The 22,574-nt window shown below is 37.6% G+C and overlaps 1 protein-coding gene across 1 annotated transcript in view; it reads left to right on the top strand.

Annotated features, from left to right (window-relative positions):
* LRP2 (LDL receptor related protein 2) overlaps positions 1–22,574 on the top strand; it is a 118,996-nt gene that overhangs the window by 33,793 nt on the left and 62,629 nt on the right. Inside the window, exons 10-30 of the mRNA XM_065638288.1 lie at positions 340–468; positions 2,144–2,313; positions 4,375–4,598; positions 5,387–5,593; positions 7,104–7,306; positions 7,921–8,061; positions 9,004–9,207; positions 10,077–10,269; positions 11,436–11,561; positions 11,865–11,995; positions 12,755–12,892; positions 13,507–13,788; positions 14,965–15,204; positions 15,733–15,852; positions 16,236–16,352; positions 17,053–17,430; positions 17,949–17,963; positions 18,321–18,569; positions 19,698–19,909; positions 20,411–20,595; positions 21,368–21,596. Of these exons, the coding sequence (XP_065494360.1) occupies positions 340–468; positions 2,144–2,313; positions 4,375–4,598; positions 5,387–5,593; positions 7,104–7,306; positions 7,921–8,061; positions 9,004–9,207; positions 10,077–10,269; positions 11,436–11,561; positions 11,865–11,995; positions 12,755–12,892; positions 13,507–13,788; positions 14,965–15,204; positions 15,733–15,852; positions 16,236–16,352; positions 17,053–17,430; positions 17,949–17,963; positions 18,321–18,569; positions 19,698–19,909; positions 20,411–20,595; positions 21,368–21,596 (3,893 nt within the window). The remainder of the gene's footprint in view (positions 1–339; positions 469–2,143; positions 2,314–4,374; positions 4,599–5,386; positions 5,594–7,103; positions 7,307–7,920; positions 8,062–9,003; positions 9,208–10,076; positions 10,270–11,435; positions 11,562–11,864; positions 11,996–12,754; positions 12,893–13,506; positions 13,789–14,964; positions 15,205–15,732; positions 15,853–16,235; positions 16,353–17,052; positions 17,431–17,948; positions 17,964–18,320; positions 18,570–19,697; positions 19,910–20,410; positions 20,596–21,367; positions 21,597–22,574) is intronic.

Genomic DNA, 22,574 nt, shown 5'->3' on the forward strand with positions numbered 1-22,574 from the left:
TATTGTGGAAAATAGACAATGACATCGCTTCCAATGATTTTTTTCCTCTTCCCCTGACAGGTGTGAGGCGTTGTGGCTTTTTTTTTTTTTTTTTTTTTTTCTGGTGGGGGGCGGTGAAGGAAGGGCACAGATAGGTCCCTGGGCAGCAAACATCAGTTGTTATCCAGAAATAGAAAATGGAAATGTTTGTGGAAAAACATACAAAACCTATTTTCCCATGCCACAGTTTTGCAAACAGATGCAGAGGAAGGAGACAGGACAAACTTGCAGCTTCCCAAATATAATGGCATCCCTTTTATACAAAGCATTGTTTATAAATACGCCTTATTCACTTGACAGATTTTGATGACTGCAAAATGTGGGGTGTCTGTGACCAGCTGTGTGAAGATCGTGTGGGACATCACCAGTGCCACTGTGTGGAAGGTTATTTCCTAGAGCATCACCGACATTGTCGGGCCAACACTTCAGGTGAGTGTGCAGCAGTGCAAGTCTCTTCCTGTTGTTGGACTGATAGATAGAGCTGGACAAGACAGGTCGGTTTGCACGGCTATGCCGTACAACTGTGTTTGATTTTAACTTAACTCTGGCCATAAGGACTTAAGATCAGGACAGCATTCAGAACAACAGCGAACATCACAAGAGACTCCGTACCTACTGGCACCTGCAGGCTGGTGGAGCTGACTGCCTCATCAGGGCTGCTTCTCCTCAAAACAATGTCCTCCGTAGAATTGGGAGGTCATTACCAGAGCCCTTCTTAATAGACAAAATCGTGCTCTTGTTGGAGGCAGTTCCCTCACCTGCTCTCTGTGGAACTCAGAGGGATCAAGAAATCAGGAAACCTCACTTTTTCTAGAGGGACTGTGCCATGCAAGAAGATGGGTTTGATGAATGGTGAGCTCAAACACTTGCCTGTGAGTGAAACCATGCTCCTGGCTTCCAGCATCCCTGAGTCTGAACTCTGCAGGAATGCTTGCCTCTCAGAGTGTGGTTCCCCATCAATGGTAGCCAGCTGCTCCTGGTTGTTCACCTCCCGCTCTGCTCGGAAAGCTGGCCATGGGAAGCCCTTCTTTGTGGAGATGTAATAGCCCAACAGGCTTTTGTGTGAGACAGGAGTTCCTGCCTGCAGGGGCTCAGTGGGATTGGGAGTCCCTGGCTGGCACAGCTGATTAGCAGGCTTGCTTCTTAGAAAAGCAGGAACTGCCCAGTTCCCTCCCTCTTCCTTCTTTCTTCAGCCATGTCTGCAGAGCAGTTTCATCTCGCAATTTTCTAAGTATGTCCTCAAGAAATAGGGAATTTATGGAGGGGATGAATTATGCTTGATTGTAGTACGACATGCATATGCCAGAACTGGGGAACATTGTTCTGTTTCCAGAAAAATTCTTTATCTTTCCTAAGAAGCTTTCCATTCAAATTAGTATGACTTTTGGGCCAGTGAGTTGTTTGTAAAGTGTTGGTTTTCTGTCTTATTAATGGGGGAATTTCATACCTGCTCAAAATCAGTTTCCATGGATTCATTTTTGCTTTAATTGGTTCAGGTTTTATGTGTAGGGTGAATAGGATTTGGACTTAAATATATTCTTGTCAGACTTACACCAAGCCTTTCAACAGGTGTCTACTTTGAAGGTGAGTTTTCCTTCAAAGAGTTGCTGGAATCTCTCTTCTGTTGTAAGACACAGCATAGATTTTCTGGTGCAATGACAGAATGAAGAAAGTAGATAGGATAGAGCAGTACATAAAAAAGATAAGAAACATGGCCTGCCTGCTAGAATCAAGGAATATCTGAATCTCATGGAACAGAAAAATCTTGAGAAAGTTTATGCTTTGATTAAGGGAGCAAAAGCAAGGAAACAGAAGAGTAGAAACAGTCTTTTGGAGTTTAGATGCAGAGAGGTTTTGTAAAAGTTTTACCTGATAAAGCTTTAAATAGATATTCCTGCCTGGTTTGCTCCAGGACTAGAAACCAAAGGCAAATCCATGCAGGTTAGTACTCACATGGAAACATTTATACAGATTGTAATCTGAGCATCTATATAAACTTTTCTGTCCAGTGTGTATGAACGAGTGTTTATATATTTCAATGCCCCTTTGCAAAATAGCTTGCCTGCAGTGTAGTCATATATTTATATGTCGCCCCTGCTTTCAGCTGGTGTTGCATCACTTATCTTTTCCAATGGCCGTGATTTGCTGATTGGAGATCTTCATGGAAGAAGTTTTCGTACTTTGGTGCAGTCACAGAATCGTGGGGTTGCAGTTGGAGTGGACTTTCACTTTTACTTGCACAGAATCTTTTGGACTGATACAGTGCAAGATAAGGTGAGTAGAAATTTCAGGAAGAATATATTTTTGTGTATGTGGAAGTGGAGAACTGGAAGAGGCAAAATGTGTTGATAGCCCTTCATTTTTGAGACCAGAAGCTGGCTGTATTTTTGTTTTCTAACAAAAAAGCTCCTTGAAATGTTTTATGTTAATGACTGCATTTTTCAAGCTATACTATTACATGCGACATATTAAACAAAGAATCCTATTATATGAGAATGTCTTGAGCAACTTTTAATTTTACTTGAGATGGAGTCCAAAAAACTAATTAAGAGAAATAGTAGACATTCTTTCGAAACTGAACAAATTTTTCTTGGTAATTTTTTGAAACACGATCATTTAAAATGTAAAAGCTGGATGCCTTCCAAGATGATAAAAATCACATTTCTTCGTATACTTCAAATGGCACTGTAATTGAGCTTGGATAACAAATATTGACAGTATTTTGTGTAACAAGCCAATATTTTGTTACTTTTTTTTTTTTTTTTTAAAGAGGAAACATTGTAGCTTCAAGATAAAGTAAAACAGAGTAATTAAAAAAAAGAGTCTGGTGACCCTTGTGAAATTTGGACTTCACTCCTGTTCTTTTTCTCAGTGCATAACACTGAAACAAAAAATGTCCTAGGTCAAATGCTGAAACTCCACAATCTTCATCCCCATGTTGACTGTCATGCAGAAGGCAGGAGAATCCAGGGCTTCCTGCCTGCTGACACCACCTATGGACCTGTTTGGTGTCACTATAGTTTCTAGTACAGTGCCATGTTGGTTCTGTTGGACAGCAAACTGCATGGCTGTCAAGTAGGATAGGATTGGTATGCACAATTTTTGACTTGTTCAGAATTCTGGCATTATTTTTGCTGCAGTGAGTTCCCATTATTGCAGTTGCATTGACAAGCGTTGAATTAAGTCAGGGTCAAACCTGAACTTTCATGAGACAGGAGATTTATGCTATCTCTGTAAAAAGTATCAACAAAAGATAATATGGATTTTTTTCACTGCACACACCAGATGGCCAGGACTGCCTTTTTGTCTGCCCCACTATAGTTAAATGCTAATTAATTAATTAGGATTTATTAATCTAATCAAGTCCTAGCTAGAACACCCAGATGAAAATGACATAGGAAATTTCCTTATGTGATGTGTGTTTCCTCCTGATGTCTTGAAATAAAGGATTTGTTTTGGTGGTCTTTTTTTTTTTTTCTTTGAGAGAGATTAAGATGTAAACTAAACCAGAAAATTGTGGGTTGTGTTCTATGTCATCTTTATCTCATTTTGTGTACTGCCTGATAACCTCATGCCCATAAGCGCTTCTATCAACAAGGTTTCCAAAGAACAGAATAGACAGTTAAATGGTTTGCTTGATTATTGTTACCTGGAGCTGAAGAATATTTAAAATGATACAACTATTTCAGCTCATATTTTTCTTGCATATATTTACTTGTGGTAATCTGTATTTTCATTTAAATACATTCCAAATCTCACACTGTTGTTCTAAAAAAGGGATAGTGATTCCTAGCTTATTCATATAATCCAGCCTTAAATAAAGGAAACCAGAACCAATGTTGAGCCTTCTTTCTGTCAGGAGAGAGAGCTTTCCCTTTCTTTGCTTTGCAATTTCCCTTGAGTGCTTGGTGCAGTAAGAGCTCCCCCTCTTTTTTCTGGTCACTGATGAGAGCTTTGCTAAAGCACGTTGGTTTGGTTTCAGTTAATGAAAATACGGGGTTTCGCTAGATTCCAGGAAAGCAAGATATACTTTCCTCATCTGTTTTTCTTTAATCCAGAAATTTGTTGTGTTTGCTAAAGCACAAGGCTATTTTAGTCCATTACATTGTCCATTTTGAGGAAATGCTAGTTGAAGGCAAGCTTCCTGGAGTTTTGGCATTGTTTTCCAAATTTTTGCAAGAAACCTTAAGCTAAGGAATAGCTTAGTGGGTGACTTGGTTGTGTCTAGTGGCTGATTGTGGTTCTGTGTTCAATGTGATGATAAAGGACAAGTGCCATGTGTCTTGTGATTAGCAAAATATCATGTGGGTACTGACAATGTTTTGTTGTTTTCAGGTTTTTTCTATTAATATTGATGGCTCTGATTTCCAAGAAGTTTTAAATATTTCAGTTGACACACCAGAAAATCTAGCAGTGGATTGGGTTAACAATAAACTATACGTGGTCGAGACCAGTGTCAACAGAATCGATATGGTTAACTTGGATGGAACAAACCGTGTGACTCTTATTGCCGAAAATCTCGGAAATCCTAGAGGAATAGCGCTTGATCCCACTGTTGGGTAAGTGATATGTGTTGAGTAATGGTAAAAGATGTCAGAAATTCCTTTATACCCAGGCAAGAGGAGGAGGACTAAGAAGTAGCTAGAGTGGTTGTTTTAGAATCAGGTGTAAAATGTTTTAAACATTTACATCCTATTCTGATCTATTCTACACATTGAATTGTTACGGGAGGGCTGTGCACTGCTTTTATTCCCAACGTGTGAAATCTGTTTTATGGCTAGAGTTGTATGTGCAAGAGCAGCTCTGAAAACAGGGGATCTGTGGAATTGCCCTGCAGAAGAGCAGAAGTTACCCTGGAGGATTTCTGTTGTGATACCATTCACAGACCTCCTACTGTCTGAAATAAAGTGGCGAAGTGATGCCGGGGAAGCTTGTGTACCTCAACCCAACAGGCTTCAAAAATGTGTGTGAGCCGTGAAAACTTGGATCCTCAGAGAATAGGAAGAGGAATTTCATGCAGCTTGTAGTGATGGGTGCTGTTCTCTTGATGCTTCTATTTGTCACTGGTTTATTTCTGGCAGCACGCCGTCATTTGTATTTTACTAAGGAAACAGTATTGCTGATGTCGTTTGGGAGAAAGCATGTTTCTTTCTAGATTCATTCTGTAAAAGAAAAGGCAAATTACTTCTTGGGCAGGAGGTATAAAGTGTATTTTCATAGTGTGCTAGCTGAGAAGCAAGCTGTGTCCTAAAAGGGTGCTGATTTTAAATTCCATGTAAAATGTTGTGTCTTTTGTAAAATCTCAAGGAAACATGGGACTTCTTTGTTTACTTTTTTTCCTTTACAGTTATTTGTTTTTCTCAGACTGGGATAGTCTATATGGTGATCCTAAAGTGGAAAGGGCCTTCATGGATGGCACAAACCGTCAGGATTTGATAAAAACAAAACTAGGCTGGCCTGCTGGAATAACTCTTGATATTGTATCAAAGAGACTTTACTGGGTTGACAGCCGCTTTGATTACATTGAGACTGTAACTTATGATGGGCTGCAAAGGTAGGAGAAATACTATTCCTTGGAGGTTACAGATACACTGATTATTTTCTGTCAGGTTCAAAGAAAGATTTGTCTAATGAAATGAGATACGCAAAGGATAAAAATTACAACATAATGAACGTGATGTACCTTGATATATTTGGTGTCATGCTACTTCTAGACAGTCCTTAATTCCTCCATCATTCTTTGTCCTTTTCCTGCCCTGGATACCTATTGCACTTCTTTTATAATGTACTTTTTTATAGTCTACCACTACAGTTCACATTTTTATAGCATTTGCTTTTCATTATTTTTGAGTTAAAAGCATTGTCTTCCATCATAATTTCTTTACATCTTTTTCATGAATGAGTTTATTTGAAATATTCCAATCCAACACACCTCTTTGTGTAATGAGTATTAAGTGCTCTTCATACATTTTATAGATCTTTGCTGTCAGAAATGAAGTCATTACTCACCCTACTATGATGCTGGGGAAACTGTATCACAGCATGCAAGAAAGGAGTCCTTGAGTTTGCATGGGACTGTGTCTTGTTGTGTAGTGTTTAGAAGCCCGCTTATCTCTGCATCTGCGATTAGTCTCCGTTGCTCAAGCACAAGAAAGAAATGGTCCCCTTTAGCATGCCTCCTACATATTGACTTGAAAAACAGCCCTCTGCTTGTTTGACAGGTTTATTGCTCAATGTATTTTTTCACTAACAAAATTATAAAAATAATGCTGGTATCTTTGCTCCTTTATCAGGGTTTAGCAAGACAAGACTGTGTTTAGTGAGATCTTTGGGTTTTGGAGAGAAAAACTTATCACTCACAGCAACACCAAAAATCTTGTAATGTTGTGCAAGTAGGCAAGAGGCAATGGCATAGTCTATGGGGAATGTTAAAAAACAGCTTACTGTCCACTTGTGTCACATCTTGTGTGCCTACAGCATGAACCTCAATCACCCGACAAACTGTTAGAGCTGTAGAATTCGTCTGATTTTGTAGACCTTCCTTCATGACTCTATGAAAATAATATTGTAGGATTATTGTTATGCATTATGTGAGGACTTGAGGTCTCTCTTTATCTCCTAGTATTTATCCAGAAAAATATTGTCACAATATCTTGCTGTTGCAGCCATATTTTTTTTCTTTTTAAGATTCAAGCTTCCTTGAGTATTTCAAATTGCTACAGATGTCTTTGATTTCCTCTGTTTGGCCTCTTTCTTTAGTGTTCTCTCAGTAGTTATGAACCTTTTCCTACATTTTCGAGCCATCGTCTTTACTGGCTATGTTTTCTTGGAAATTGCTAACACTTTGGTTGCTCTGTTTTCACTGCTGTGTCTTTTATGTTTATATACCTTGTATGTTTAGCTTCATCTCTTCAGTTCATTCAGTCTTTTTCATTTGTACTTTGGCAGCTTCTATGTAGAATCAAGAGCTAGTGAATGAGGTAATAATCCTATGTCCTTTCCTCTGTTAATAAAGTTATTTTCTAGATATTTTGTAAGTCATTTTAATACCCTCTTTATAACAGGAGAACAATAGCTCATGGAGGCTCGCTGATTCCTCACCCATATGGAATCACTTTATTTGAACACAATGTTTATTTCACTGATTGGACCAAAATGGCAGTGGTGAAAGCTAACAAGTTTTCAGAATCTAACCCTCAAGTGATCTACCAGTCTTCATTGAGACCTTATGGAGTGACAGTTTACCATGCTGCCCGGCAGCCATATGGTAAGACAGCAATTCAATTGTTAAGGGAGGTTTAGGAACTATCTTACCAAAAAATTATGACAGACTGTTATTTTGCTGTAAAGAACTAATAATTAATAGTTTATGTTGTAGAACTGGATCGGTTTTTACCACACTGGTTTCATCGAGCTCCTGTAGCTGATGTACTGTCAAATGCAACATATAAGAGTGGGGGGTCTTATTAAATCGATCGATATTTGGAAGAGTCAAACTTGTGCTTATGAGCCGTATTGGTGTTTGGGATTTTTTTTTTTTCCTCAACACTGCAATGAGGGTGCAGATGGAAAAGGCTACCAGTGTGAATGAATTCTGCAAGGTATAATTCTGAAGTAGATCTTTATGCAAAAATTGGTAGCCCAGATTCTGGCCTCAGTGGTGTGTGCTGAGTATCTCTGTACAGAGCTGAATACCTTGACTGCTGGGTAGCTCTGATGTGATTTTGGTGCATTCTAGGGTTGAACTGGTGGTGTATGATTTCCATGTGATGTAATTCCCACGGAGTCCACGTGATTTATTGTGGTTTTTGAAAAAAATCAAGATAATTATACCATTAGGTTAACAGATGAAGTTGTGATCCTGTCTGTATCGTTTTCCAGTAAGAAATCCTTGTGGAAGTAATAATGGGGGATGTGAACAGATCTGTGTGCTGAGCCACAAAACAGATAATGATGGACTAGGTTATCGTTGTAGATGTACACTGGGCTTTGATCTACACATAGATGGACGACATTGTGTTGGTAAGAAAATGCTGTATGATTGTTGGAAATAGCACTATTCCATTAGCTCTTCAGTTATTTCTAGAACGTTCTTCCTCTCTTCAATAGCTTTGTGGTTCAATATGCCAAGGACTTCATGTTTTTCCATTACGACTCTTGTTGACAGCTTTAAATATAGTCATTTCTGCTGATGTTAATTTCAAACCACAACAACTTGAACTCACCACCTTTTATAAGCATTTTAAGAGAGTTAGATATGGAATATATGTGGACAACTGTATGATTAAGCTCTTAATCCTGAAATCAAGCATGGTGCTTGCTGATATGCAGATTTCATGTTATTTTGAACAAATAAGCCTGCTTTCCTATGCAGTAATGCACAGATCAGGTTGATCTTCTCCCTCTGAACACATATAGCAAGAATAAGAGATTCAGTTTTGGAGCTGTGTGCTTCCATCAACAATCTGCTGCTTCCTGTTTGAGTGCAGAATTGTCATTCATGGGAGGGTTTACCTTGTGTATCTACTGGCAAATTAGGCCAGATATGTTGTCTATAGTTCTACTATTTGGTCATGCATTTATCTGGCTAGCTCGGGTATGGTCTGGTTATATGGTGGCACCACAAAGCCTGTGAATTGTTTTTCAATAGATTATTCTAAAGAGGTGAGCACAGAAGATGGTTTCTACTTACATAGGGATAATCTTTTCTGTAAAGGTGTCTTAGGACCACAGTAACAATGGAAGAAGAATACCCGACCGCATAATATAATATTCTGGGTTGGGTTTTGGTTTTGTTCTTCAGTTTTTAGGTGTGTCTATATTTAAATTCCTATTTTCTTCTTCTTTTTTCTATTTCCAGGCTATTAGTGTTGCCAAAGGAAAATAAAGCTTTACAATAAATTAATGCTCAATTGTCTCACCTTATGAATAAGTGAAGACTGTGTCTGATCTTTTCTTCTGCAGCTGTGCAGCAGTTCCTGCTGTTTTCATCCCAGATGGCAGTGCGGGGAATCCCATTCAATCTTTCTACCCAGGAAGATGTGATCATACCTGTAACAGGGAGCCCTTCATACTTTGTTGGAATTGACTTTTGTGCTCAGGATGAGACCATTTTTTTTTCAGATACAAGTAAAGACATGATCTATAAACAGAAAACCGATGGTTCAGGTGAGAATCATTCTTAGGAACTGTAGAGTAATTGTGGTAAGGAGAGTAGAATATATATTTCTAAAAAGAAGCACACGAAGTCACATTGTGAGTTATACAGATAAATCTCGGTGTCAGCCCAGTAATCTGGAAAATATTTGTCAAAAATGTTCTAAATCATCAAGCTCATTAAGTCTCCTGTTTTATGACAAACTTGCTGAATCTCTTTGGGAGTGAGCTATTTGTAGCACTTCTCACAACTAGTGTTTGTCGTCACCAGGCTGGTTGTGCAGACCAATATGCCTTTCAGTAGTAGGAAACTGAGTTTCTCTTTTTAATGTCTCTAGCTGGAGAGCAGGATATTCATTATGGTACTGTAATACAGAAAAAGAGATTTTTGGAAGTTGTATTTGTGGTAGTGTGAAGAATGTTTCTCTCCAATTTATAACTATGATCAAATATACATTAAGTCAGCATATGGTCTTCTGAGCTGCTTGCTTCCTTGGGTCAGAGTCAGGGCAGACCACAGCTGAGCAGGACTGTGCAAAGACCGGGTGAGGTCTGACTGCTGAGCGGGTTGTCCTTTCTGCACTGACCTTACTGACCTTCATTCATAAAACTCCTCTCGGTGTAAACTTAGTGACCGATTTTTGTCTCGTCTTCGGCTAGTCTTTATCTTTTGGGTTTGTGCCTCTGAACAAACTCTGAACTCCTCCTTCACCTGGAGCAAAGGCCTTGCCCTCCCCTCGCTTATTGGCCTTTGTATTAAGTAGCACAGAAGCAGCATTTTTACCAAGGGAAACCACTAGTTTTGTGAACTGAATATCGCATTCATGTTATTTCCTCTGATCCTAAACATTTACAATCATTACGTGTGTTATAAATTCTAGGAAGAGAAATCCTGACGGCTAATAGAGTGGAAAGTGTTGAAGATTTGGCCTTTGACTGGATCTCAAAGAATCTGTACTGGACAGACCCTCGATACAGGAGCATTAGTGTGATGAGGCTGGCAGATAAATCTAGGAGAGCTATCGTTCAGAATTTAAATAATCCTCGATCAATAGTGGTTCATCCTGTTATTGGGTAAGTATAGCTTTGATTCTTACTTGAAACTATATGAACAAACTTATGGGTTAAGCAGAATTAGTGAGGTTAGATTCTCATTCTGGATTTCTGTTTGATTTTATGTTTTTTTCCAAAATACCATCTCTTTTCAGCTCTCTTGTCTTTATTTTGTTTGTTTTATTCTGGCCTAGGATTCAGCAACTGAAGGAAAGGGCAAAGTGATACAGATTGCACATGAAAGCAGCACTCAAAAGAATTATCTTCAAATTTTTTTTTTCCTTTTACTTCTGTGTGTTGATAAACAGGCAAAAGAACTTTGTTTCTTTGTATCACTCAGATTAGAAAGCTATGTCTCAGCATTGAAAGTTTTCTAAATTATTTTTAATATTCTTTCAGTTCCCAGGATGCTAACCTTGCTTTTTTTATTTTCTTCTATCTGAATTTCTTTATTTGAAACATATTGGATACTACTGGCTGTATTTCATATAGACCTTACAATATGTGATTCTGTGTATGTAAAATGAAGCCATGCTTCTCTTTGTTGGAAATGCTTAACTTAATTCAATACTCTGTGTTATTTGGCCATGCCAAAATAATGTTTCTTTCACAGCATGGTTCAGCTTCCTACTGTCATACTACTGTATTTCTTAATTATTGGATATTGAATTTTCATGTTTAGTAACCAAATATACTATTTTGGAAGTAATCTTGTAAGAATAGTGTTGAACTTGGATTCTTGTGTATCCCAACCTTTTTTATTTGCTGCTTTGTAAATTTATTTAACACTAGCTTCAACTTTTTGACTATTGGCATAAGTCAAAAGGATCAGGAGAAAATTCTTTGTAATATTCATGCTTACTTGTAAGTATTGCCTGGAAGATGCACTTTCGCTTGATTCTTTCTCCCTATCAGTACTTGAATGAAATCCTTAACAGTTTTAACAGTTATGGATATTTTATGTCTAAAGGGACAAACCACTATATTTGGGAAGCTGTTGTATGCAGAATAAATATTAATCATTGGTACCACTACCGATTGAGGAAAGGGTCAACATAAAATTATATTTTTTTTAATGTATGTGAAGACGTGATACAAAGAAGAATGTCAAAGCTGTTCAAATGTTTGCTCTGTTTAATTGTGTTAAATCATTGGGTTTATGTGTCTTCTGACATGTGTCCTTTCAGGTATATATTCTGGACAGATTGGTTCCGTCCTGCTAAAATCATGAGGGCCTGGAGTGATGGATCCCATGCCTTGCCAATTGTGAATACAACGCTGGGATGGCCTAATGGCCTGGCCATTGACTGGAGGTAAGGGCAGCACAGAAGACAGAGAAGCTTTTTGAGCAAATGTGTTTCTTCCTTTAAACTGTTAGGGATTAAAAAAAAGGAATTGTGTCAAAATGTGTGCACTGGTACTTTCATATTGAAGACCTTGTTTTTCAATGTGTTGAAAAGCCTGTAAAACATCAGATTTTCTCAAAATCTCTCCCTACACACCCCGATAGCCTCTTGTGGGGTTGTCTGGCTTAAGATGATTATTTGAGAAAATGTTAGTGCTTCCTAATGGCCATAATGTCATTTTAAGAGATACCACATTTTGGTTATTTCTAGTTCTCTAAGGCTGTACTGGGTGGATGCCTTTTTTGATAAAATTGAGCACAGCACCTTTGATGGGCTGGACAGACGGACTCTCGAACGTATTTCTCAGATGACTCACCCTTTTGGCCTTACTATTTTTGGAGGTAAGTCTGGCATTGAAAAATATTATCTGTTATATCACAGATTTTTTTTTTTTGATGATGATCTGTGAATATGTGAGATAACATGGTCTTTGCTATACTGCTTTTCCTATAAAAAGCACTGTTGAAAGTTTCTCTAAAATATGTATTTAGTATTTGTTGCTTATTTTTAGGACTGTTTTATGTATATTTGTGTTTAAATAATTTGAGGCAGATCAGGTAACTCTTTTAGTGCAACGAGGCAGATGTGCTGTACTAATTACAACTTCCAAGGTGGGCTACTCATGCTGGACAGACAAGATAAATCGCCTCCCTAGAGATGATCAACAATTTCAGGATTTTATCAAATATATGTAGAGTTTATGACTGGATTTATGTTGTGTGCCTAGAAAGATGTCAGCATGTGACCTATTTTGATTTTGTGTAAAAAATATCTTCAATATCTACGATATTGTAAAATTTTCTGGAAAGTTTTCTTAATCAATGACTTTTAAAATTGCCTTGGAATTTTACGTGTCAGTTGAGTCCGTTCTATCTCAATCGAAATCTGAGAGGGCTTGTGTTTCTAAGTTACGTGTTTCTAAGTCCTATGACGGAAGGACTTGCTTTGACTGCTTTAGTGATAAAAGTCCTTTTGACTTTTTCATGAAACAGTTACGAAAAATTAATAAATTAAAAGCCTTGCAGTTTTTTTCTCATGATGCTTGATCTGTTATGTCGTATTGGTCTGTAATTGTTATATGTTAAATGTCTTTCAAACAGGTTATGCCTATTTCACTGATTGGAGACTTGGTGCAATAGTTCGAGTGAGGAAGTCTGATGGAGGAGAAATGACTATTATTAGGAGAGGCATTAGTAACATTATGCATGTTAAAGCATACGATGCTCATTCCCAAATAGGTGAGCTCTTTTATTGTACAGGTGAAAGACATGAAACAGGGAATAAGAGACAAAATACCAAGACAGCAGGTTTCCACTCTCAATTTTAGAAATGACTTTACTGAATCATAGCTGATGCGCAGGGGAGGCAGCACAGACACTTGCAATCACACATGACTTTCACTGTTTTGTGACTCTAGGCAGTTTTCCTCCACCACTTCTGTTACTTTATTTAATAGCTTTGTAAAATGAAATGATGATTCCATTGTATTTTGTGTAATTGTATCACCAATTACAACCGTATATTTCTCTTTTTCTGGTAGAAGTTTTAGTTAAAGTGAACTGTTTATTAGTCAAAATACTATTCTTTAAGTAATCACTGTGCATAAGTTTCTAACTGGCTTCCGTAAACATTTGTGTCAATTAAGAGTATATAGAATAAGAGACTTGCTATTGTGACTTACTACTGCTGTTACTGTCAGTGAACTTGACTCTGTTTTGCAGTGGATGCAAAATCAAGATTTGCTATGGCATCTTTTTTTGTAAAACAGTCTTTTACAGTTACTATGAATCTTTAGTAGTTCCCAAGCTGTTATCAGTAGTGTATACAGCGATCTTCTCTATCACTTTTTAAGGCTCTAACTACTGTAATAGAGGAACAAATCCCAATGGAGACTGCAGCCATTTCTGCTTCCCAGTACCAAATTTTCAGAGAGTTTGTGGTTGTCCTTATGGCATGAAGCTGGCTTCAAATCAGCTGACATGTGTTGAAGATCCATCCAATGAGCCCCCCACTTTGCAGTGTGGCTCCTACTCGTTTTCCTGTGGTAATGGAAGATGTGTGCCTCAATACTATCAGTGTGATGGTGTTGATGATTGCCATGATAACAGTGATGAACAAAACTGTGGTTCTTTAAGTAAGTAAACCCTTGTAATTTACAGTAAGTATTTGTTGTTTGCAGTTCAGAAAGTTTGGTGTCTGATTTCTGTCTGATTTCGTTGGAATAAACCCCAATTTTTTATGGTTGCATCTGTGCATAAATCCTGGAATCTACCTGGGAAATTAGTTTCTGTGGAAATTATTTGGATAACTCATGGGAATATGAGACCCAACACTGGCCACCTAAAGAGTACACAAAAATATTAATATCTCATTAGTTCTCAAAATTCAATTTACAGAGTAACAAAAATTTATCTTCTAAAGAAAAAAGTTGTTTTTATTCTTATTTTTTTTGTGAAATTTGAAAGATATTGGAATATCACTTATTTTGATGCATGGGGAGTAACTAACCATTGTAATAAAGATGGAGACATTTAAAAAATAGCTCCGTAAGAAAAATAACAGACCCATATGCATTGTCTAACCTTCCTCTAAGACTAGAGCAGCACATTTTATTTCATTTAACATCTGAATAGAAACTTTATGGTTTTCATTACATTTGGGCACTTCTGAACTATTTGTTACATCTGGATTTTTTCAGTGAAGTGGATGAAAAGCACAGTGGTTCATTTCATGGTTTTACTGTAAGAAGTCTTACACAAAATATTTTGTTGATCAAGTAAAATGAGAGAACAGTGAGATAATTATAGTTGATAAGATATTGAAAAGTTCGTGGCTTTTATTACATATTTGGTGCTTTTTTCTTTAGAGTTAATTCTTTCTTTTAAATCACAAACAAGAAAATTGGATATATTGATAATATTTGTTGCTTAATGCATAGGGCTAACTAGTTTGACTAAGATAGAAACTATTTCTTATTAATGGGCTGTTTTAGAATAGCTAGAATGTCTGTTGGGAAAAAGAAAATATAAAGCAAATGGTTACTTGAGGTTATTTTTTAGATTGTTTTGAAGTGCTTAACAATTTATTTTTTTAATTGATTCTCACAGTTTAAAAAAAGCTTATCTGTATTCTGTTCAGTTCTGCAGCATGTTAGCATGACAAATGTTTTCATTTTAAGCAATGTGCATTTTAGGATTTGATGTATATTTTAGATGTTCTGTAAGTATACTAAATGTACTGAATATTCTGGCAGGGAAGGCAAGTTATAGAAATCTTTACAAAGCATCCTCCTGTTTTGTTTTTTCTTTAGACAATACTTGTGCTTCATCGGCTTTTACCTGTGCCAGTGGACAGTGTATTCCAGGTCGCTGGCGTTGCGATAAACATAATGACTGTTTTGATGGCAGCGATGAATTGCATTGTCCTACACAAGGACCCACTTCATGCCCTGCAACCCTGTTCACCTGTGATAACAGAAGATGTATTCCTAGGATCTGGCTCTGTGATACTGATAATGACTGTGGTGACGGGTCAGATGAAAAAAACTGCAGTGAGTATCACAACTGTCCATAAGACATGGAAAACTCATGTAATTTGAACTACCAGAGCCAAGTAGAATACAGAAAAATAATGAAAACAAATAAAAAGGAGCAGCTGTGATGATTATAATCATGGTGCTGCATAATATTATCCACTGCAATTTACAGCAAAAAGCAGCTAAAGCTTAGATGTTCTAAGCACTTATTTCATGAGTGATCTCAGTAATGATTAATGGTATAATCAGCTAATCTAGTCTGGAAGATTTTACCAGAAATAGGACAGTAGTTTCTCTATATGCTTTCTTTAGCCTTATTTACTGCTAAGTCAAATCTTCTGGGTTGTTTTTTTGCATGAGTCCAAGCCTACATATGAATGAACAATTACCTGATACTAATGTATTAGTGCTTGTAGTTTGTGATTTCCAGTTGCTGCATTGCATGCTGCAAGTTAGTGATAGTGTCTTTCTAGTGTCTCAGTATTATGCTGATTTTGGAAGAGAGAAAAGAAACACATCTGTGTTTATTGTCTTTCTTAATAGCTTTCACAGGTACTTGTGAACCCAGGCAGTTTCAGTGTCCAGACCATCGCTGTATTGACCCATTCTATGTCTGCGATGGAGACAAAGACTGTATAGATGGTGCTGATGAGCATGACTGCAGTAAGTGTAACTTTGGTTGTTGAATGCCTCTTTATTGTTTCCTCAGTCTTGCCCCCTCAGAGCTCTTTGGTGACCTCATATTACCAGCTCCAAGATAGCAGAATGCATAATAAGCCTATCCATAAATTAACCCTGTTCATGATGCTTGTTGTAGCATTTTGGTAAGCCCTTTGATCCCTAGGCTGGTTGCAGAGTGCTGAAATCTCTTTCCTCTGTTTTCTGTAGATTCCAAGGTCACCGCATTTTCTGTGTCCCCAGGCAGTCATGGTCTTCAGTGGAACTTGGACTCCTGTTATCATATCTGACTTGGGCATCTGTAAAAAATTGGATGCAGTCTAGCTTTGTAAAAGAAATAATTTTTTTTTTTTTTAAATATTTTGTAGTTTATAACTGCAGTGCCACACAGTTTAAATGTCTAAGTGGAGACCAGTGTATCAGCACTTACTACCAGTGTGATGGTGTTTTTGACTGTAACGATCACTCAGATGAGACCGATTGTCGTAAGTATCTTGATGCTGAAAGAAAGGCTTCGGTTATTAGGTGATGCTTCTGAAAATTTTCTTTATCTGCTATATCAAATAATTGTCACTACTGTCCTTAAAACCTTGAAGTTTGTTTTAGGGAAACTTGTCTATAAATTGTTTTTCGGAGCAGAAATTTCAAGCACAGTAGGTTCCAGCTCGAGTAGATTTGTCTGGCAAAAAGTAGAGTTTGCATTTGTTTCAGCTCTAATGTTTTGTTTTCCTCAGCATCTCAGTCTCAGGATTTAAAAGTAAAATTAGGAAATCTATTCATCTAGAAAACTGAAAATCTTGTATCCATAAGAGTTAGATTGAAACTTTTCCTTGACTTTTTTTTTATATTTAAGTTAGTTAAAATGTTGCAATCCAGGGCAGTGAAAACTAGTTTCAGGGAGCAATTTCACGTTGCTTTTGGCACGTACATATCAATATGTGCTTGCTCAAAATATAACAATAATTAAATTGCCTTGTTCACCATATTATAAAGTAGGAGTTAAATTGGACAGATTCTGAAATGTCATGTAGATTGTCTGACTGTGATTCCATGGCCTGATGTAAAAGCGAGACATTTCTTACTAGTATTGTAACTACTTATGCAAGTGGTCAACTGAATGTAGTGATTTTGCTTCTCTGTATAAAATTGAAGCAGCTTCTGAACTGTTGAATGTCACTGTTTTAGCTACAAGACCACCAGGGATGTGCCACCAGAATGAATTCCAGTGTCAATCAGACGGCAATTGTGTTCCTGCTAATTGGGAATGTGATGGCCATCTCGACTGTGCAGATGGCTCAGACGAACATCACAGATGCCCTGCCAGGACCTGTCTTCCATCGCTTTTCCGCTGTGATAATGGCAACTGTGTCCATCGCGCATGGATCTGTGATGGTGACAATGACTGCAGGGATATGAGCGATGAGAGAGATTGTCCAACTCAGCCCTTCCGGTGCCCCAGCTGGCAGTGGCAATGTCCAGGTCACAGTATCTGTGTGAATCTGAGCAAAGTATGTGATAATTCTGCCGATTGTCCTAACGGAGCTGACGAATCCCCATTGTGCAGTAAGTTACTGTTCAAGCATCTACTATAGCCTGCTATGTGCTACCGCTTCAGAAAGAAATGGAATATTCAGCGTGCTGTATTTAGTGCAGCAACATTCCTAGCAGAAATTGTAAGCGCGCTGAAATTAGAGCTCAAATTACTAAGTGGAACTTGCTTGCAGTGAAAGGAGACCATGATGATTACTGATAAATTCATTAGCCGTGTCCAGTCTTGTGCTTTGAACTCTGATGTAACTTCCACTGACTTCAATATAGGTTTTTATATAACAATATGGGATTGAGCTTCGTGTTCCTGAACACATTCACAAAAGCATTGTATGCTTTAAGTTCAGGTGAAATGTGATTCAGTCCTTAATATTTTCTTTGAAATTTCTAACTTCAAAAATCATGAAAAAGATCTAAAAGCTCACATGTAGCCAGAATTTGTATTTATGTTGATTATTAATTGATTTAAGCATAACCTATTTCTTTCTTTCCTTCTTGCCTCCTTCTCCTCTTTAATCAATACACATTCTCAGATGAACCCCAGCCAGGTATGGTTATAAACGATTTTAAATTATTGTTTATTAATACAGTTTTAGGTTTGGAGTGGTACTGTAAATATTTTAATATTTCTAGCTAATTTTGGAAAATTTGTTATAAATACTCTTCTGTTTAGCATGCATTTTGTGGGGTTCAGTAGTACATACTATCGTTGTTACCTGCCTTTATGTGCATTGTGCGTGTTGTATTTTGCATAAGGGCCTCAGTGCAGTCTCACATTGCATGACTGATGATTGTGCAGTCATGATTTAGCAGCAGTCTTAGGCTAGTAATGCAATTGCAAAGTATTAAATTTAGCATAAGAAGCTTTTGTTAACTGCTCGTTTCCTTCCCCAACCCCCTTTCAGACCAGGAAAGCTGCTCTGACAATAATGCCGGCTGCACTCATGAGTGTATCCAAGGACCCTTTGGAGCTCAGTGTACCTGTCCGGTTGGATACCAGCTTGCAAATGACTCCAAGACTTGTGAAGATATTAATGAATGTGACCCTCCAGGCTTTTGTAGTCAGCATTGTTACAATGAGAGAGGGTCTTTTAGGTGTTACTGTGATGAAGGATACATTCTAGAAACCAATGGGAGGACTTGTAAAGCAGCAGGTGAGGAACATGGATGTCAACCTAAAGAATGGCAACAGTGGCTGGAAAATGTGCAGCTTTGCCATTTTCATGTTGTTCTCTTTTAAGAGCTGATGTAAACAGACATTTGAAGTTGTTAGTGGCAGATGACCTTGAGTATTAAAACTGTCAGCTGAAGGGTTAATTGGATAGTGTTATTTCATTGAAATGATATATTTAACCCTGGAATGGTCAAAAGTAATATTCCGGAGAAAAGCAATGCTAGGCATCTGTAAGTCTTAGATTAAACTTTGCTCTTTGTAAAGTTCAATGAGTGTTTAAATCCCAGCCTTTCACAAGACTTGCTTGGTGCCTATGCCATACTTTACTTGTTACTAACGAGCAAACAACACTGGCCCATCCCAGTTGGCCGTTGTTCTGTATCTCTTACGTAGTACACTGGCAGTATGGAGGAGCCGTCTTCCCAGTGGAACTTGTCACCACAGGTTTCCTGGTTTAGGGGTATACTCAGGTTGTGGAAGACTCTTGCAATTTACCTGCAGATAAGTTTGGCCTTTACTAATAAAGAGTTTCTCATAGTTGCTGTCTTTATGGTTGCTACTCTTCAGTTGTTTTTCCACAACTTATCAGTGTAAGCTGCTGCAAAGCAATCTAACCACAGCAGCTTATGGATTTCCTGTGGTCTGTTTATTCTCCTCTCTGGTCCCCAGGCAGTCTAAAGGGGGAAAAAAGAGCAGACTGGCTAAAAAGTGGGAAGAGCCAGGCTGAGTAGAGTGCTACAAAGAACTTTGGGGTTCGAATCAGGACTGGGAGCCAAGAGTGGCTTATGGAGGAACGAGGGCTGGACAATGGGGAAGAGGACCCAAGGACCAGATACAAGACCGGAAGTGAGGAGTCTAGCAGAAAGAGTAAATGATGGAGAAAGGGTGGAGAAAAGCTGACATAGATCCATAAGTCAGGATGGACAGATGGGATACGATAAAATATCTTGGCCTGAGAGCTGATTCGAATTTGGCCCTTCAATATGTATGTCTAGATACAACAGCTTTGATGCTATAATGCCATGTCAAATTACTCAGTGTTTCCTTTTCTTGCAGAATTACTATTGAATAAGTTATTGGCTTATTTTAATTTCTTTTCCTTTGACAGAGTCTGGGAATCTGCTTTTGCTGGTGGCAAGTCGTAACCAAATCGTTGTGGACAACATCACCTCTCAGTCACACAGTATTTATTCTCTGGTTCGGGATGGGAGAAATATTGTGGCTATTGATTTTGATTCAATCACAGGTCGTATTTTTTGGTCTGATACAACAGAGGATAAAATTTGGAGTGCTTATCAAAATGGGACTGAACGAAAAATAGTAAGTTTTACTAAGTTATTCTTGTCTCTTCGTTGTGGAGAGAAAATGAAGACACTGTATCTCCAGTTAGTGAAGGGGAAGAGGGAAATCACAACATAGTAAGAAGAGAGATAACATAGACGAAGTGAAACAACTTCGTAGATACTAAGCCAATATGTCATATAGCTTTTTTAAAAAAAAGAAAATGGAATGCTTTCAAGAAGCCCTTTTTTTAACATCAGACTATAAGCTGATTTTCGTATTAGGAGATGTTAACTTCTTCAGTAGACCCAATGAAATTAGGAGTGGGTAGTGTGCTTTGTCAGTGCTTTTAATAGCTATATTGTGACTCATTCTGCATAAGAGACCTAGGAAATGTTGGAGATTTTGTTCCCCATGTTCTGTATCTATAGAAATGAAAAGTGTAAAAATTTAATATAAACTAGTTTGTTTTCTTTCCTTTCTTTTTTTTTTTCTTTTTTTTTCTTTTTTTTTTTTTTTTAAATTTTTGTTATTAAACAGGTGTTTGACAGTGGTGTCACCGTGACTGAAAGTATAGCGGTAGATTGGGTAGGTCGCAATCTTTACTGGACAGACTTTGTTCTGGAAACAATTGAAGTCTCTAAAATGGATGGGAGCCACAGGACTGTGCTGATTAGTGAAAATGTAACAAACCCAAGGGGACTAGTGTTAGATCCCAGAATTGAGTAAGATTTTTTTTTAATGTTCTGTTTTGAAAAGATGCATATTTTATGATGTAACAATATTCAAATTTGAGATATGCCCAAATTCTATTGTAATTGTAAATGATAAGTGGAAGAGAAAACTGAAAACAATTTTTTTAAATGGTGTATTTGCAGAATTGATTTAATATTTAAAGTCGTATGGTAATTATTTGTAATCTGTTGCTCTGTCTCACTGTAACAATGTTGTTGTTTTTTTTTTTTTTTCCGGTGAAGCAGATTTTCTTACATTCGCTTCCTAGTTAAGAACTATTAATTCAAAATTCTGAGCAAGTGGCATAGAGTAAATGGAGTGTTTTGGTTTGAAACATTAATGTACAAATTTCTACTGCCTTGAACTCTGTTTACTGCCAGCCACATGGGGCTCTTCAGGTGTAGCACTGTTAACATTATCAATGCATGCCTGTAAAAGTACAAACCCATATCAAATTATTATTTAGCAGCTGGAGGGTCAGATTATAATCACTGTTGAAAACTAGTGGTAACAGTAGCTTCTATATGCTGCTATTATTTACAAATAAAAATAGCAGTAGAAGTATTAAAATAATTTTTACAACAGAACTTATGGTTGTATCTTAAGTAAGCAATATTGCTGAAATGAATAATTTCAGTATTATTGTGTAGAACTTTTCTTAAAAACATGATGTCTATTTTTTGGCTAATGAGTCTTCATTAATGTTTCTCAATAGGCAGCTAGTTGTTTTTCAGATTGGTAACCATGAGTTGCTTTTTGCAGTGCTCATGTAATGTTCTGGACTGACTGGGGCCAAAACCCTCGAATTGAAAAAGCCAGCATGGATGGCAAAATGCGAACGGTGATAATTAACAATAAAATCTACTGGCCCAATGGACTGTCCATTGATTACCCAAATAAACTTCTCTATTTTGCTGACGCTTATCTTGATTATATTGATTTTTGTGATTACGATGGAAACAATAGACGACAGGTGCTTGCAAGCGATCTGGTAAGACATTAATAAAAAACCATTGTTTTCCTGTGTCCTTGCTGATAGTACTTTAAAACATATTTGCACTGTCTTAGACTTGGATGTATTTTTTGTCAAAATACTTGAGTGAAGCACATATGGAGTATTTTAGCTGCTTGCTACAAGTGGAAAAAGAATTGCATATCTTATTCACATTCTCTCGAGAGCTTCAAGGGAACCTGGAGCTGAGTGTAGATTTAGCGCTTTAGATCATTCCCATTTGTTCTGTCTGCGTGCAAGAAGTCTAAAGGTGATGTCTGACACTGCTGCCTTACTGCTGCATTTGCTGTAGGCAAATAAAGTACAAAAAACTTGGAACAACTTTCCCTGGTCACCCTCTGTGAGCAATGATTGCTGCTGTTCTTGACAGCAGTGAGGGGTTTTGTGCTGCCAGGACTTGCTTCGTGAAGACCATCCCTCTGGGAGGCTTCCTCCCAGTGACGTGCTGCTGGCAGCCTGTACCACTGTCCCTGTGCCAGCACCAGACTTCAGATGCTCAGCTGGTATACACGAGCTGGTATAAATAACCACATGTATATTGTCAAGGATTGAACCTTGGGGCTTTTATTTTTGGCTAGGGAGACAATTCTTGTGAAATAGGAGCTGATATGATCTTTCTTGCCCCACTCCTGGTTTTTTGAAATTTAGATAACCCACCTTCTTTGACTGCCTGGTAAATTATAGGGAAGCTTATCAGAGATGCAAAGTCTTGACAGGTCCATGAGTCTCACAAGGCATTTTATCTCATGCCCTTGAAAATCTACAACTGGGTCTAATTGTTGGTGCCCTGTGTTCTGCCCTATGGTTAGACTGCTCTCACACGGTCTATTTAGCATTTTCATTTAAAAAAGTGTATTTCCCCATAATTAATGTCTTGTTTTTAGGCAATAGATGATATTTCATATTATTTTGCTGAAAAATATCTTTTGAGACATAGCTGCTTTAAAAAAAAAAAAT

Source organism: Caloenas nicobarica, chromosome 6 (assembly GCF_036013445.1).
Source record: "Caloenas nicobarica isolate bCalNic1 chromosome 6, bCalNic1.hap1, whole genome shotgun sequence".
NCBI lineage: Eukaryota > Metazoa > Chordata > Aves > Columbiformes > Columbidae > Caloenas > Caloenas nicobarica.